The sequence below is a fragment of the Melanotaenia boesemani genome, chromosome 17 (genome assembly GCF_017639745.1).
Source record: "Melanotaenia boesemani isolate fMelBoe1 chromosome 17, fMelBoe1.pri, whole genome shotgun sequence".
NCBI classification, from domain to species: domain Eukaryota; kingdom Metazoa; phylum Chordata; class Actinopteri; order Atheriniformes; family Melanotaeniidae; genus Melanotaenia; species Melanotaenia boesemani.
This window is the reverse complement of record NC_055698.1, coordinates 33327584-33344394: the sequence shown is the minus strand read 5'-3', so window position 1 is coordinate 33344394 and position 16811 is coordinate 33327584. Positions and strand designations below refer to the sequence as shown.

General features: G+C 45.4%; 1 protein-coding gene across 3 annotated transcripts in view; it reads left to right on the top strand.

Moving 5' to 3' along the window:
- Positions 1-13402, top strand: part of kiaa0319l (KIAA0319-like ortholog) — a 31414-nt gene extending 18012 nt beyond the window's left edge. For all 3 annotated transcript variants that reach the window (XM_042012370.1, XM_042012369.1, XM_042012368.1), the window contains 10 exons: positions 1322-1454; positions 3164-3312; positions 6049-6200; positions 6308-6446; positions 8389-8548; positions 8632-8774; positions 9579-9701; positions 10067-10157; positions 10240-10331; positions 11014-13402. In XM_042012370.1, the coding sequence (XP_041868304.1) occupies positions 1322-1454; positions 3164-3312; positions 6049-6200; positions 6308-6446; positions 8389-8548; positions 8632-8774; positions 9579-9701; positions 10067-10157; positions 10240-10331; positions 11014-11207 (1376 nt within the window). In that variant the 3' untranslated portion in view covers positions 11208-13402. The remainder of the gene's footprint in view (positions 1-1321; positions 1455-3163; positions 3313-6048; positions 6201-6307; positions 6447-8388; positions 8549-8631; positions 8775-9578; positions 9702-10066; positions 10158-10239; positions 10332-11013) is intronic.
- Positions 13403-16811: the final 3409 nt, after the last annotated feature.

Here is a 16811-nt window from a genome sequence, read left to right as displayed (position 1 = left end):
AGAAAATCGACTCAAACTCATCATACATGTGTCATACATGATCTGTAAACCATGTAGACAGTTGCTACGTTGTGTTCCTGCAAGTGTGTTCAAACACACACATAAATATAAACACAACATAAGTTTACACACAAACAAGATTTAATACACATTCTTTACCTCCAACCTCACAAACCTGATGGTGTTTAAAAAAGTTCCTGTGCAGGGAAACGGTTACATACGTGTTCACGGATGACCTCACACACGGACAAACTGGTCCGTTAACAATCGATGAGCTTCACTCAGGCAGGGTGTGTTTAAGTGCTGCTGGAAAGCTGGGTTATCTGGATTTTTTAATCTGATTTCCTTCTCTAGTTATTTCAAAGTGGGATGGATTCTATTCTATTCTATTCTGTTCTATTCTACAGTCATTTAGCAGACTCTTTGATCCTAAGTGACTTACATTTGAGAGGAAGAACAACACAAGCAAGAATTCAAACATTAAGCTGTAGTCAGACTCCTGTCATGTAGCGCTGGAGATTGGAGGTTATTGTTTTGTAAGCCAGAAGCAGAGCTTTGAATCTGATGCGCTGCAACTGGAAGCCAGTGGAGAGCGATTAGCAGCGGAGTGACATGAGCTCTTTTGGGCTGGTTGAAGACCAGACGTGCTGCTGCGTTCTGGATCATCTGCAGAGGTTTAACTGAGCATGCAGGCAGGCCAGCCAGTAAGGAGTTGCAGTAGTCAATGCGTGAAATGACCAGAGCCTGGACCAGGAGCTGGGTCGTGTGTTCAGTCAGGTAGGGTCTGATCCTCCTGATGTTGTAGAGAGCAAATCGGCAAGACCGGGAAACCGAGGCAACATGGTCCTTAAAGGTCAGCTGGTTGTCTACCATGACACCAAGATTCCTGGTAGAAGACGTAGACACAAGCGTGATGGAGTCAAGCTGCACGTTTATCTGTGGCGGTAAGGAAGGATTGGCTGGAAAGACAATAAGCTCGGTCTTGGACAGATTTAGCTGAAGGTGGTGATCCTTCATCCATGTGGAGATATCAGCAACATGCTGATATTCACATTGAGACGTTGTGTCGTCAGGTGGGAAAGAAAGGAAAAGCTGAGTGTCATCTGCATAGCAGTGGTAGGAGAAACCATGAGAGCTAATGATGCACCGAGTGAGGACGTGTATAGAGAAAAGAGAAGAGGGCCGAGCACCAGGCTTGGGTGTGTGGATGTTGGATGGATGGGTGGATCAGGGATTCTGTACCAGCTGAGCTCTTTCGTAGCTCTGGTTGTGGATCTCATGATTCTCTGACACGTCTTATTTTCTACTCTTCGTCCTCCAGAGAACAACAAGCCACCGGTGGCAGACGCCGGGCCGGATAAGGAGCTGACGCTGCCCGTGGACAGAACTACGCTGAACGCCAGTAAGAGCAGTGACGACCAGAAGATATCCACCTACCACTGGACCAAGACCAGGTTCGAGTTCTGAGCTCAGTAATCCACTAAGATCTGATGAACACGAGGATGAAGTCAGTTATTTAGGTTCAGAGCACAAATGTTTTTAGTATCTTCAGATATTCAGGAATGAACGATTTTACTGTTTTTACCATCAGCTGTTGGAGCAAATGATTCCTTTTAACCCCTAAACCTCCATCAGATCTGCCCGAGGTCTATCTCCTCCACCAGGAGCGGTGGTGTGTAGCTCTGTGGCGTAAACTGTGATGGATAGCTACCCTTTAGCTGATCTACGGAAGTTTTCCAGACATTTCTATCCCGTCCAGGACCAGTTTAACGAACAGGCGAGATGTTCCAGAACTCCTGGACTCTAAAATCACACATCTGATCGTCAGTAAACTGAAAACTGTAGGAGATTATTTTGTGTTGTAACTCTGACATGTTTCCTGACCTCATGGAGCTTTTGGTTTTGTTCATGTTCAGCCAATAGGAATCCTCCACCTGTACTGGAATTTTCCATCAGCAGAAATCAGATCAGAAATCAGAAATACTTTATTAATCCCTTTGCAGGGAAATTCATGTTTTCGGTACAACCCGTCCAAGACTAGACAAAAACATAAACACATAACACATACAGGAACAGGCAGACCGACGGAGCAGCCGTTTCCACAGCGCTCCTTGTCCAGACGTGCCGTTGGCCCCGGTGGCGGTCGTCATGTCGGAGGCAGACGTGCCGTTGGCCCCGGTGGCGGTCGTCATGTCGGAGGCAGACGTGCCGTTGGCCCCGGTGGCGGTCGTCATGTCGGAGGCAGACGTACCGTTGGCCCCGGTGGCGGTCGTCATGTCGGAGGCAGACGTGCCGTTGGCCCCGGTGGCGGTCGTCATGTCGGAGGCAGACGTGCCGTTGGCCCCGGTGGCGGTCGTCATGTCGGAGGCAGACGTGCCGTTGGCCCCGGTGGCGGTCGTCATGTCGGAGGCAGACGAGAATTAGAATTAGAATTATTCCCAGTCCTGTGTTCATGGACACATGGTCTGCATCCGAGTGATTTCACAGGAAATCTCAACAGTTTTGGTTGGAGTATTTTCTGAGGCCCTGTTTACCCGACACTGTTTCCACACAAAATGGAAATATTTGAACTTTTTAACGTTGACACAACAGTGGAATGAAAACGAAGTCCGTGTAGGAGAAGACGCAGGACCAGAAACCACGCAGTGGCCACGCCCGGCCAGGGGTGCACCGCATCCACCTAAGACCGCGAAACACAGCCGACGCGTTGCGAGTCAGCGGCTGGTTGTCTGGAGCGTGTAGCCTCAGCGTCATCACGGCATAAATACTCCACCAGACAGGTTCTGACCAAACAAATGAAAAAGATGCAGCAGCACACACACGACAGGAGGTCCGCCGTTGTTGTGCTTCTCGCAGGTTAACCAGGGTCTGAGCGCGAGATGAAACACGTCATTCCACATCCACTTTCCACTGACGGGACTTGCCTTACACTGCAACTGTTACCATGGAAACAAGAGGCCAGAATGCAACAAAAGCGTTGCGTTTTACCGTCTCCGCGTCGTGTGTAAACAGGCCCGCAATGGCAGGTTGGCTTGAGTTTTCTTTGACGATCAGCTTCCCGAGAGGAAAAGTTGGGTCCGTCTGGAAAAGCAGCCAAGACTCCATGAAGTCTGATTGTTGAAGATAAAAACACGCTGAGTAGTTTTTGTTTCTCCTCCTGCAGCGGTCCCGATGGTGTGAAGATAGAGAACGCAGACAGTGCCGTTGCCACGGTGACAGGTCTGGAGGTGGGAACGTACATGTTCACTCTGATGGTGACTGATGAGAGGAAGCTGGAGAACAGCGACACGGTGACGGTCATCGTCAGGGAAGGTAGGATAGTGGTTTCCCTCAGACAGCCGAGGATTATGGGTGTTTAAAAAATGTGCCACAAGTTCCTGAACACACACACATCCTGGTTATCAGGACCACCTTCTAGTACCGGGTCGTCCTCTTCATCAGGTCCACCTTCTAGGACCGGGTCGTCCTCTTCATCAGGTCCGCCTTCTAGTACCGGGTCGTCCTCTTCATCAGGACCACCTTCTAGTACCGGGTCGTCCTCTTCATCAGGTCCACCTTCTAGTACCGGGTCGTCCTCTTCATCGGGTCCGCCTTCTAGTACCGGGTCGTCCTCTTCATCAGGTCCACCTTCTAGTACCGGGTCGTCCTCTTCATCAGGACCACCTTCTAGGACCGGGTCGTCCTCTTCATCAGGTCCACCTTCTAGGACCGGGTCGTCCTCTTCATCAGGTCCGCCTTCTAGTACCGGGTCGTCCTCTTCATCAGGACCACCTTCTAGTACCGGGTCGTCCTCTTCATCGGGTCCACCTTCTAGTACCGGGTCGTCCTCTTCATCAGGTCCACCTTCTAGTACCGGGTCGTCCTCTTCATCAGGACCACCTTCTAGGACCGGGTCGTGCTCTTCATCAGGTCCACCTTCTAGTACCGGGTCGTCCTCTTCATCAGGACCACCTTCTAGGACCGGGTCGTCCTCTTCATCAGGTCCGCCTTCTAGTACCGGGTCGTCCTCTTCATCAGGACCACCTTCTAGTACCGGGTCGTCCTCTTCATCGGGTCTACCTTCTAGTACCGGGTCGTCCTCTTCATCGGGTCTACCTTCTAGTACCGGGTCGGACCTTTTTAATCCTGGTGTGATAGATGAAGCAGGTGGTGGAAACCTTCCTCAGAGGTTTTCTCCATATTAACATGACAGCATCACACAGTTGCTGCAGGTTTGTCGGCTGCATCCATGATGAGAATCTCCCGTTCCACCACATCCCAAAGCTGCTCTACTGGACTGAGATCTGGTGGCTGTGGAGGCCGTTGGAGTCCAGTGAACTCATCGTCATGTTCTAGAAAGCAGGTGGAGATGATCTGAGCTTTGTGACATGGTGCATTATCCTGCTGGAAGTAGCATCAGAAGATGCTCCACTGTGGTCATAAAGGGATGGACATGGTCAGCAACAATACTCAGGTAGGCTGTGCTGGTTAAACCAGGCCACGTTGGTACTAAGGGGCCCAAAGTGGGCCAAGAAAATCTTCCCCCACCATTACACCAGCAGCAGCCTGAAGCGTTGATCCAAGGCAGGATGGATCCATGTTTTCATGATGTTTCCAGCAGATTCTGAGCCGAGCATCTGAATGTGGAGCTGAAATGGAGACTCATCAGACCAGCAACGTTTCTCCATCTTCTATTGTCCAGTGTTGGTGAGTGTGTGTGAATTGTAGCTTCAGTTTCCTGTTCTTAGCTGACAGGAGACACCCGGTGTGTCTTCTGCTGCATCCTGGTCCAGACAACTGCTGCTCTGGATGTTTTCTCTTCTTCAGACCATCTCTGGAAATCCTGGAGATGGTTGTTGGTGGAAATCCCAGTAAATACTCAGACCAGCAACCATGTTCAAAGTCTCTTAAATCTTCTTTCTTCCTTCTTCTGATGCTCAGCTTGAACTAAAGCAGGTCGTCTTCACCACGTCACATGCTGCCGTGTGATTGGCTGGTTGGATTTTAGTGTAAACAGGAAGTAGAACAGGTGGAGATGAAGTGATGTATATTTACGTCTGTGAGACTCAGCTGTGCAGGCTTCCCACATGGAGAGCAACATTTTTCCGTTTTACAGGAAACCACTGCAGCACTCAGCAGCTTTTCCTGTTTTTATTGGTCAACACATTCCCTGGAAAAACAGAAGGAATCTCAGATGAAGTTTGTTTTATTATCAGTCAAACTTTACAAACTGGTTTAATGACTACTTTAACTGATTTTATAACCAGTTTAGCTCCTTCAGGATTCTTTGATTCACCCTGTCTTCTGCTTACACCCAGAATTGCTGAACTCTTCTGGTCCTGGTCTGACTGTTACAGCAAGGTTCCCAAACTTTTCCTGCGGGGCTCTTTTCATCATCACTTCTGTCCAGCCCCCCGATGCCTCAAATGAAACGTAGGAAGAACTGAAACCGAGTTTAGTTTCCTGGCTGCTGCTTCGTTAACTGCAGTTAAACCGGAATCAGCTCTGCTGCAGCGCGAGGCGTTGAGCCTGGAAACTCTGCTTCCGGTGAGACCATGCTGCGTCATGGGACAGCTGAGGAGTTTCCTCCGTGCTCAGGATGAGACGCTTGGCTTGGCAGCTCTGGTCTCTCTTCGGTACCCGGCCAAGTCTATGGCAAGATATCGTATTTCCTTCTTTTCTTCTTTTGGGTAGTTAAATTCTTTTTGTTGATTTGTCGTTTGTGTGTTGGTACTTTCACAGTTTGTTGATGTTTTGTTAGCATGTTTTACTAAAGTTGTATTTAGCCACGTTGCGCCACTGTCCACCCCCACTCGGGGGTCCGCCCTACCCGGGGGTCCGCCCCCACCCGGGGATCCACCCCCACCCGGGGGTCCGCCCCCACCCGGGGGTCCGCCCCCACCCGGGGGCCCGCCCCCTGACCACTTGCGTTACAGAGCAACCTTCAGGTTTTCCTTCTGTGGATCAGGGACGGTTTCAGTTCTGTAACCGGTTCAGATGAAGACTCCAGAACCAGCAGGACAAGCAGTTCTGGGCAGTGTTGAGTGTTTCCTGGTGTTGTGTCTCCAGAGAAGGACCAGTCTCCTGTTGCTGAGGTCGTGTCGAGTCCGCCGGTCTGTCTGCCGGTCCGGACCGCCACTCTGGACGGGTCGCGCTCCTCTGATGATAAGGGTGGAATCAGCTTCCTGTGGACCCGGGAGGACAGCAGCCCTGCAGCCGGGGTGAGACTGGGACCGTGTTTGTGTTCTGGTTCTGAGTTCCTGCAGCTTCTTCTGCTCGTACGTCTGCAGTTCTGCCTCCACCGAACCTGTCGATCCGTTTGTTTCAGGATGTTCTGAACAACTCGGACCACCAGGCGGTGCTGTTTCTGGGCAACCTGGTGGAGGGGAAGTACAGCTTCCTGCTGACGGTCACAGACAGCAAAGGACAGAGCAGCTCCGCCAGGGGGACGGTGGAGGTCCGGGCAGGTACGACACACTTCCTACACAGAGCCTTTCCAGTTCCTGCCCCAAGACTGGAACGCCCCACCAGACCACCTGAGAGGCCACAGCCAGATGTTTTTAAGCAAAACCTGAAAAGCCTTCTGCTAAATAACATTTTATACTTTGTCTTACTTTATTCCAGCTTTCTGTAGCACTCTGAGGTTCCCTGAAATATAAAGTGCAATACAAATCCAATTTTTTATTAATATTATTATTATTATTATTGTTACTACACCCCACCTGGAATTACCATGGATCATTAGGACAAAATGTTTTAAATTTAAATTTAATCTGTTTCCCAACCGGCGGTCATATGTTGTAGGAAGATGCCCCACTCAGTTGTTGTTTAGTTTTTATCAGTTTTTGTTTAGTTTTTATTAGTTTTTGTTTAGTTTTTATCAGTTTTAGTTTAGTTTTTATTAGTTTTTGTTTAGTTTTTATCAGTTTTAGTTTAGTTTTTATCAGTTTTAGTTTAGTTTTTATCAGTTTTAGTTTAGTTTTTATTAGTTTTTGTTTAGTTTTTATCAGTTTTAGTTTAGTTTTTATCAGTTTTAGTTTAGTTTTTATTAGTTTTTGTTTAGTTTTTATCAGTTTGTATTAGTTTTAGTTTAGTTTTTATCAGTTTTAGTTTAGTTTTTATCAGTTTTAGTTTAGTTTTTATTAGTTTTTGTTTAGTTTTTATCAGTTTTAGTTTAGTTTTTATTAGTTTTAGTTTAGTTTTTATCAGTTTTAGTTTAGTTTTTATTAGTTTTTGTTTAGTTTTTATCAGTTTGTATTAGTTTTAGTTTAGTTTTTATCAGTTTTAGTTTAGTTTTTATCAGTTTTAGTTTAGTTTTTATCAGTTTTTGTTTAGTTTTTATCAGTTTTTGTTTAGTTTTTTATCAGTTTTTGTTTAGTTTTTATTAGTTTTAGTTTTTATCAGTTTTAGTTTAGTTTTTATCAGTTTTAGTTTAGTTTTTATTAGTTTTTGTTTAGTTTTTATCAGTTTTAGTTTAGTTTTTATCAGTTTTAGTTTAGTTTTTATCAGTTTTAGTTTCGTTTTTATTAGTTTTTGTTTAGTTTTTATCAGTTTTTGTTTAGTTTTTATTAGTTTTAGTTCAGTTTTTATCAGTTTTTGTTTAGATTGTATTTGTTTTAGTTTAGTTTTTATCTGTTTTAGTTTAGTTTTTATCAGTTTTAGTTTAGTTTTTATCAGTTTTTGTTTAGTTTTTATCAGTTTTAGTTTAGTTTTTATCAGTTTTTGTTTAGTTTTTATCAGTTTTTGTTTAGATTGTATTTGTTTTAGTTTAGTTTTTATCAGTTTTAGTTTAGTTTGTATTAGTTTTAGTTTAGTTTTTATCAGTTTTAGTTTAGTTTGTATTAGTTTTAGTTTAGTTTTTTCAGATTCGTGTTTTTCCTTCCACATATTGAACCACCTGCTTCTTCTACAACACACTTTTATCTTTGACATGTTCATAATGAAAGAAATCCCAAACAGGACTCTCCTGGCTTTTTCCGTAGCATCACACTAGCCAGCGCAGGCGGTTGACACGTGACGTCACGCCTTCAGATGCCGTACGGCACAGACACCTGGCGTAAATCCGGCAGAGCGAAGTAAACAGATTTCATATCAACCCCGAGGCCTTATGTATGAAATAAATTTACAAAAAACGAAGGACATTTTTGTTAAAATTTTAGTTAGTTTTAGTTCGTTTTGTAAACACACAATACAGTTTCAGTTAGTTTTCGTTTTTTTTTAAAACTCTCGTTTTTATTATTTCAGTTAACGAGAATGTTTTAATTCTAGTTTTTGTTGTTTTGTTAGTCTTTGTTAACGATAATAACCGTGATCCTAGCAGCGGTTTTTCACCTGCCCTCCCGTTCCCTGGGACGGAAACCGCTCCCGGCCTCTGACCCGGGTTTCAGCCTCCTGTTTTCTGACCATCAGACCTGTGGGAGCGTGACCTGGTGGAACTGGTTCTGGAGGTCTCCGTGTCCCAGGTCCTACAGCGGCAGCGCGACATGCTGCTCCGTCAGGTCGGAGTCCTACTGGGCGTGCTCGACAGTGACATCATCGTCAGGGAGATCGGTGCATTCAACGAGCACAGGTGAGACCTTCTCCACCTTCTCTGTCCCAGTTATCACAGAAACTATGAATAAACAGGGTCTTCCTCATCTTCCTCCTCCTCAGCACCCGTCTGGTCTTCCTGGTGTCGGGCGGTCCAGGACGCCCTCCTCTATCTGGACGGAGCGTCGCTCTCAGTCTGAGGAACAAACTACGGAAACAGAAGAACGACTTTCTGATCTTTAAAGCCCGACGAGTCGACACAGTTGGTGAGTCGATAAATTAATCCAGAAGCTTCCAGTTAGAAAGCAAACAGGAATAATTAGATGTTTTCTCTCTGTATGCAAATATTCTCCCATATGCCTTATTTTTTTATTTCAGTCTCTCTGATTTTCATGCTGATCGTGAAGTTTAAAGAAAAAAAAAAAGAAAATTTTGGAATTTATTTTCCTGGGAACTTTATTTTGGAAGAAACTTCCTGGTTATGACCAGTGATTCAGTCACATGACTTCTTCTGATAATTAGAACAAACGAGAGGAAAAGAATTTTGGAAGATGTTATTTGAAAAGATTTAATTATTTCTAATATTTTTTATTTAAATAACCAAGTAATTTAATAATTAAGTAATTTTATTATCTGTGATTAATTATAATTACATTATAATAAAACTGCTGCTACAACAATGAATGAATGAATTAAATTAAAATGTAAAAGTGACTTGAGATGATTGTTGTAAATTGGTGCTGTATAAATAAAGCTAGAGTTAAATAAATGGATGTAAAATATATTAATAAAGATAAACCATTTATATCATTAACATACCACAGAAAATGACAGAAATATCTAAAATATGTGGCATGAAATTACAATATTAAATAAATAAATGAAAATGTAAATTTACATTTTTATTACTTTTTTCTTTTTTTCTGCATAATTCTTTGAGTAATGTGACTGTCCCATGGCAGTGGTCACATGATGAAACTGAGGTCCAGTCCTCAGATTTCTGGCATCCGGCTGCATCCTGGTGTTTCTGTAGTAAGCTGACTCTTCCTCTTCTGCCTCCTCTTCCTCAGTCTGCCAGCTGAACTGCTCCGGCCACGGCGACTGTGACCCGTTCACCCGGCGCTGCGTTTGTCATCCGTTCTGGATGGAGAACTTCCTCAGAGCTCAGCTCGGAGACGCCGAGAGCAACTGTGGTAGGACGATGAAGAGGAGGAGGAGGATGATCAGAATGAGGAAGATGGTTAGGTTAAAGTTGAGGAGGAGGATCAAGATGAGAGGGATGATGAAGACCGTGAGGATGTTGATGGTGGTGGTGGTGAGGAGGAGGGATGATGAAGATGAGAATGATGATGAGGATGATGGTGAGGTTAATGATGAAAATGCTGCTGATGATGATGGTCATCAGGATGAGAGGGAAAATGATGAGGATGATGAAGATGAGGACAAGGATAATGGTGAGGTTGGAGATGATTATCATGTGGAAGATGAAGACAGTGAGGATGATGATGATGAAGAACACGGTGAGAAACTTTGTGTTTAACATGTTTCCTATTTCCAGAGTGGAGCGTCCTCTATGTGACTATAGCATCCTTCATGATCGTTGTTGCTACGGCAACGCTTGTCTGGTTGATGGTGTGCTGCTGCAAAAGGTGAGTTTACATCAGCAACGTTAAACAGAAGTTTTAAGCTCCGCCTCTTTAACCACCTGGTAATGTTTCTGTGTCCTGGTAGGCGAAAGGGCAAAGTTCGCCGAAGCAAAAGTCGCTATAAGATGCTCGAAGCTGATGAACAGGACAGTCTGGAGCTTCAGCCACCGAGAGCCGGTGAGCACGACATGGCGAGCGGGAGCGCTCAGACAGCCAAAGTTTGAGTTTAGCAACTACAAAACCAGTTACTTTCCTCGTCTTTCTGTCTGGTCTTTTTGTTCTTGAAGCAACATTTCTGAGGGTTTAGTAACCCTGCTGGTGCTGGTCCAGCAGCTAACAGCAGCTAGCTTCAGGCTTAGCTACCTTCACTTTACCCAGCCGCTAGCAGCAGCTAGCTTCAAGGTTAGCTCCCTTCACTTTACCCAGCCGCTAACAGCAGCTAGCTTCAGGCTTAGCTCCCTTCACTTTACCCAGCGGCTAGCAGCAGCTAGCTTCAGGCTTAGCTACCTTCACTTTACCCAGCCGCTAGCAGCAGCTAGCTTCAGGCTTAGCTACCTTCACTTTATCCAGCGGCTAGCAGCAGCTAGCTTCAGGCTTAGCTACCTTCACTTTACCTAGCTGCTAGCAGCAGCTAGCTTCAGGCTTAGCTCCCTTCACTTTACCCAGCAGCTAGCTTCTCACTACCAGTTATGTGATCTAGTCTGGTCCAGTCTAGTTTGGTCCAGTTTGGTCCAGTCTGGTCCAGTTTGGTCCGGGCAGCAGATTGTCTTGATCAAATGTTTTGTTTAGATGAAATTTTCATTCCAGGTGAAGCTCATTTTAACATCAGTGTTTCCTCCTTATCCTCCTCCTCCTCCAGCCCGTCTGAAGCCAGTTCCTGCTCCCACCTCCTCGGCGCTCATGCACTCGGACTCTGACCTGGACAGTGATGAGGGACATGGCGGCGTCCCGTGGACGGAACAGGAGCGAGGACACCTGCTGCGGCCCCAGAACGGCTCCCTGAGGAACGGCCAGGGGCCCCTGAGGAAGAAACAACGAGAGGAGCTGTTATAACGAGAGGAGGAAGGAGACGGCTCCTCACTCCTCCTCCTCTCCTGTTGATCTGTGAAGACGCTGGAGAAGCGGTACTGTCGTCTGGGTCTCCTGCTCCCAACCTGAGCCTCCCTTCCCCGAGCCTGCCTAGAAGAAGCCCCCCTCTTCTGACAGAAGCTCACACTGGTTACAGACTGAGAGACAGTTTATTTCCTGCTGTGATGACACGACGACCACTGAGCATGCTCAGAAACACACCTGTAGACACGCACACGCACGTCGCTGTTTCAACCTGAGCTACCAAACACTGCCATGTTGGACCCGACTGGTTAACCGATGGTTGACCCGTCTGAAGGGAGCCGCCTCCACCTGCATGAAGAGCAACCGCATGTTTGTGTGTCAGGTGTGTGCGGTACCACATCACTGGACCGCTGCGTTAACGATGATGGAGATTAACGCTACGACTGCTGAAGTTTTTGTAGTCTTTATGATTTCATGTTGATGCACTTTTGCTTGAATGTTAGGTCCTGGTTCTTGTCCTAGTTTTGGTTCTTGTCCTGGTTCTTGTCCTAGTTCTTGTCCTGGTCCTGGTTCTGGTTCTGTTGTTTAAGAAAAGGGAGACGTGATGGTTAAAGCTGAGTCGCCAGAAAAGCAGTTTCAGTCAGAAACAAGGAAGCTGTACGGAACTGGAAAAGTGACTTTAGTTTATTTTTCTACCATAATAAAACGTAACAAACCGAGAAAAGAAGACGGGAAAAAACAGGAAATTAACACGGATCTCTAAGCTTAAAAATGCGTACAGGTAAAAATCAAATCTGAAAGTACGGATTCATTTTACAGGTCGCTTTTACAGAACATGAACACAGCCGTCGTAGCTTCCGAAAGGTGAGCCAGTACATGGAAAAATAAAACATTAAAGAATCTTCAGCAGAATGAATGTTTTTTCCATCTTTGAGTTTCCGGTACCTGACTCACCTTTCGGGAGCTGTGACGGTCCTGCTGGCTTTGGTCCGACTCGTAGCCGTACTTTTCCACACCATGGAAAGTTGGTTGTAGACAATCTCGGCCCTCCATGATTGGTTAAGGGTTAGAGAACTTTTATCCACCTTTATGGGCCATGACGGTTAAACTGTCTTTGGTCAGCTCTTTCTGTGATTGGTTAGGGATTAGAGGAATCTGATTGGTTCTTGAGTAGGTGTGTAAAATGTGGGACAAATGTTTTGAACTAACTTTGTTCAGGTTTGATTTGTACCTGTACTCGTTAGTTACAAATGTGGAGAAACAAGTTAGAAAACTTCTCTCCCTCTTCTGGCTGCGTAGAACCCAACACTTATTTGTGGATAAACTAAAATGTTTTTTGTTTCAAGGAAAGATTCTCGTTCCTCAACTCAGTTTCAGCCGCTGGAATCAATGACGCTGATCATTGACAGATTCCTGATTTTCATCATTAAATTAAACTGTCCTGGTGGCAGACATGTTTTCTTTTTTTTCTGAAAAAGTCGAATCATTTCATTTCTGTGTTGGAGGTTAAATTTGAGCCCTCATTTATGTTTAAAATCAACAGGAATATCAAAGGAAACGTGAATCTGTCCTTTAAACGGTTAAACTGACACATTTATGGAAGAACGATGTTTCCATAAACAGACCAGAAACAGGAAGGTGACGTTTGGACATTTCCTCAGTAAACAAACATGGCGGCAGGCTGACGTTTCCTGGAGACAAACGTAAACCATCTGAGCGTCCCTGAACGCCTCGCCGTGACTGCATGCCGAATGTGAAGCAGACTTTCTCTGAATGTGAAGATTCGGTCTGAAATCTGGATCTCGCCTGTTTCTTCCTGCTGTTGTCAGACCTGTCGAGTCCACCTGGCCGTCCGCCACCGTCCGGTGTGACCAAAATCAAGCGCACCCAAGTGCCGACTGTCAGACCGTCAAACACTTGAAGAAAATTCTGTCATGTTGTTCTTTTACAGGTATAAAATATTTGGGTTTTTCTGTTTCCAGAGGTTTCTGTTGGGCCCGTCTGTCGGCCATTTTTCTGTGTTACATTTGGGATTTGTAGGACTGACCCGGACTCCGCAGAGTTCACTGTGAAGGCTGAACGTGGGAGAAACTGAAGGCTTGAATGTTTTTTCTGAAGGATTTTGGTTCTTTCTGTGATCAGAGCCGATGAAACTGGATCATCTGTAAATAACAATAAAATATTTTGATTTTGGACTCTGATGTTTTATTGTGAAAACTGAACCAACTTCCTGTCCTGCAGTTAGTCTGTGTGTCCAGGTCAGAAAGAATTCTGGAAAGATGTGGTTCTGGTTCTGGTGAGACCTGGTTCTGGTGAGACCTGCTTCCTTCTCGTGACTCAGGAAACCAGTCGCCTCCCTTGATTCTTCCAGTGTGTGAAGGACAAATGTCCACATGTCCTCTGCTGGACACTCTGAAGATCAGGTCATCTGACCACCTTCCTTCCTGTCAGGTGACCTCACGGTTTCATCAAGAGACAAGAGATCGTCCCAACCGATCAGTCCATCACCGTATCAACACAAGATCGTCTCTTTATGTCTCAGACACAAGCCTGAAGTCAATAACCTGTCCTCTTTACAAGGCCAGTTCTCCTCCTCCTATGACCGGTTCCCCTACCATGACCGGTTCTCCTACCATGACTGGTTCTCATCCTCTCATGACCGGTTCTCCTCCTCTTATGACCGGTTCTCCTACCATGACCGGTTCTCCTCCTCTTATGACCGGTTCTCCTCTGTTTCCTGTATCCTGGTCCAGTATTATGATTCTCTAACAGTGAAACTCTGGTAAATGGTCCGTATTTATATATATTTATAAAGCGCTTTACATCATACATCACATTCACCCGTTCACACACACATTCAGACACATTCAGACACTGATGGCGGAAGCTGCCATGCAAGGCGCTAAAAACAACCCATCAGGAGCAATTAGGGGTCCGGTGTCTTGCCGAAGAACACCTCGACATGAACTCGACCTGGCCGAGGATCAAACCGGCAACCCTCGGGTTACAAGACGACCCCTCTACCTTGCTGAACCATGCCACCGAGCCACGCTGCCCCTACAGATGATCCAGAACCTGGCGGAGTCTCCTGGTTCTGGTTCTGAGAGACCTGGTCTAGATCGTTCTCATTGGGTTTCCATGGCAGCTGGACAGATCGGTCGCAGGACATCCCTCTGGGTTCAAGTCCCACAGGGGACAAATATTACCACCTTCCAGTCCTTAACGCTGCCGCCTTCAGACAGAAGTCGCTTTGGAGAAAGCGTCTGCTGAATGATGGTGGACCGGGCTACCAAAGCTTCCCTCCCTATCTGAAGACTCATCTTTTGTGGATCAGGTCCTGGTGATCTTGTCCCTCTTTAGGAACTTCCCCAGCCTGAAGAGGAGGAGGTGCTCCATGGATGGGCAGGAATGAGGAGACGACGTCTGGTTCTGGTCCAGTTTCAAGCTAACTGGTCATTAACAAACTAGGTCCATGTCCTTCAGGGTGGAGCAAGGGAACATGTAAAACCTGGAGGACCTGAACTAGAAGGAGACCAGCAGTTCTGAAGCTTCTGCAGAGCGAGGACATGGAAACGTGAGGCCGGAAGGATGAGAAGTTTCCTCCACTTCTCCATTTTGGTGCTTCCTTGTTATTTATGTTTAACTGTGAATCCAGACGTTGATCTCCCTCCTGCAGTCGGACTTGCTGCTCCATTAAGAACGAGGAAGCAATGATGGGTCCATAAAGCCTCCTCATCCATGTTATTTCCCATCAGGGCGTCGGAGGAGCCAGTGGAGAGGTGGGATGGGCTGGAGGGATCTTTCCTTGACTCTGGGGGGGGGGTTTCTGCAGCTATCCCCACTTTCTGTGCCGTGTTGGATTTCAAGGTGTGGTTCTTCAAACTTTACAACAGAAATCTGACATCAGGAGGAGTTCCAGCTGAGTTTCCCATTCGGGATTCTGACACCAGAGCTCAAACAGAAGAAATCTGTATTGGTGCAGCATCTGATGCAAGTTATGTCATGGAACTAAAGTTCGAGACTTACCAACATCATGTTTACTCTGCAGCGCCCTCTCAAGGGTCGGAGGTCATCAGCTGAGGCTCATCAGCCAAGCTGCTTCCCGTCTCCGGAGCCTGGACTCGGGTTTCTGTCTGCATAGTCAGTTCAGGGTCAGGGTTACTACACACATGTAGAAATGTACACGTATGTACATTTAAATAACTTCTATATCTGAAAAAGTTCCTCTGATCATGAGAAATATGGATTTTTCACTTCCAGATACCTGGAATTAAATCTGTGCTGGTTTTACAGATCCAAGCTGGTCTGGAATAAACCTGGAAACGTGTCAAATATAAAGATCAAATAACTGAAAATAACACAAAAATATGATAAGTATGGTAAAACATATGTATATAGTTTAAATAAAAAAAAGTCTTAAAATGAATAAATGAATACAAATGAGATGAAATGTAGGTAAAACTTGACTTTTTTTCTTCATAAATTTCTGGTTGTTTATAATATTTTCTGAAAGGGTAGCTGAGCTGATTGTGTACTTGTACTTCTTTGTGGTAAAACATTAACAGGTAATGATGCTGTAATTTTACGGGTCTGATCCGGCTGGAGACTAGATTGTTCTGGATGTGGAACCCAAACTGAGAGGAGTTTATTCCAGGCCACTGTGGATGGTGGAAAGTAGGCCACACAGCAGCTTGTGGAAACATGCGGACCAGAAAACACTGCATGCTGGAGATGAGGAAAGAAGCTCAGATATCCAGCTGGGAACGCTGAGGTGGGCCAGGAATCTGATTCTGTATCCAGGGAAGAGGAGACAGTCACCCTCACCGGAGGGATTCCAGCTCATATCTGGCCTGGGAATGTTACAGGATCAGTTGGGATGATATGGAATGGTTTTTTGGGGGTTGAAGTTGTTTTTTATCTCTTTTTTTGTTTGTTTGTTTTAGTAGCACAAGTTGTTTTGATGGTATAAGTAAATGATTAAGGTGGGATGTAATCTTGTATTTTGTGGGGTAGTGGTTAGAGCTAATTTGTATTTAATGTTTTTTCAGAATCACAAGTGTAAATAAACTCCTGTGTTTGGTACTGAATGTTGTGGCCAAGAAGAAGAGAAATGAAGCTATTCTTGTTGGAACGAGATGTGAGTAAAACCCGAGTTTTACCAACCAGCATGATGCGCGCGTGCACGGCTGGATGTGGAGTCAAACTGAGAGGTCAGAGTTCACCCTGGGGGTCTCAGGTTAAAATAAGACCTGACAATCTTCAGGTAACCCATGGCATCATGGCTGCTGCCTTCAGTAAAGCAGTCGTTTCTCCAGGTCTTTCTAACAGACGTGTACCTGTGGCTTTTTCTTTTCTAAATATTTTCTCGTCTTCTGTCTGTTTGGACCACTGGGGGAGACTAGATCAGTATTTGTTTGTTTCTTGGCTGATTGTGGATGTGGGTGAGCTACAAATGAATTGCCCTTTTGGGATCAATAAAGTTATCTTGAGTCACAGTTGTGTGCACATTAACTGCATGTGTGACCATTTTTAACATGACATGCCTGAAACCGAAGCAGATTCCGGTTTCGTTGTCACCCTCACACGTGCTGGGCACCCCTCTGA